At 69.4% G+C, this 765-nt stretch overlaps 1 protein-coding gene across 1 annotated transcript; it reads right to left on the bottom strand.

Moving 5' to 3' along the window:
* Positions 1-236: 236 nt before the first annotated feature.
* Positions 237-757, bottom strand: LOC112970747 (probable carboxypeptidase X1; the record flags this gene model as incomplete). Its single annotated transcript, XM_026075478.1, has 2 exons — positions 237-376; positions 466-757. Coding segments are annotated over 2 exons (432 nt in total), but the record flags the coding sequence as incomplete, so codon positions are not given.
* Between the last annotated feature and the right edge of the window lie 8 nt (positions 758-765).

The raw sequence follows: 765 nt of genomic DNA, 5'->3' as shown, positions 1-765 counted from the left end.
AAACTCCACATCCCCATGTCCCCAAGTCCTGCRTCCCTGAGCCCCGTGTCCCCAAGCCCCATGTTCACGGGACCCCGAGCCCCATGTCCCCCATCCCCACGCCTCGTGTCCCCGCACGCCGTGTCCCTGAGCCCCATGTCCCCCATCCCCACGCCCCGTGTCCCCAAGCCCCATGTCCCCAAGCTCCATGTTCACGGGACCCCGAGCCCCACGTCCCCCATCCCCGCGCCCCCGACCTGCTCCATGTAGAGCAGCAGGGACTCGCGGTTGTTCTCCCACTCGCCGGGCAGCTCGGAGGCGTGCGGGAACTTGTCGCACGACAGCTCCACCGTGATCTCGAAGCAGTTGGTGTGCAGGTAGCTGAAGTCGTTCATGCCTGCGCGGGCGGCGGGGACGGGCGTCAGGGGCTGGGTGCCACCACCGTCACCGTCACCGTCACCGCCGCTGTGCGCCGCCCGCACTCACTGCCGGGCACCGTGTGCCAGTTGGCGCCGTTGATGATGTTGCCGGAGCGGGCGAAGTCGTCGTAGTGGCAGAGGCGCCGCTCCTCGCGGGCCATGGCCAGGTTGGAGGCGGCGTAGACGGTGGCCAGCCAGCGGAAGACGCCGTCGTCGGCGGTGGGCGTCAGCTCCTGCGCCTTCCAGTAGGTGCGCGTCATGTCGAAGGGGTAGGTGACCACCAGCTCGCCGCCGTGCAGGTTGGCGCTCAGCACGAAGGGGTACCGCTGCATCCAGTCGATCACGGCGCGCGTCTCGGGGGCCACCT

Source organism: Apteryx rowi, unplaced genomic scaffold (assembly GCF_003343035.1).
Source record: "Apteryx rowi isolate R43461 unplaced genomic scaffold, aptRow1 scaffold_4043, whole genome shotgun sequence".
NCBI lineage: Eukaryota > Metazoa > Chordata > Aves > Apterygiformes > Apterygidae > Apteryx > Apteryx rowi.
Note: the sequence above shows the minus strand (reverse complement) of the source record. Positions and strands in the feature narration are given on the sequence as shown.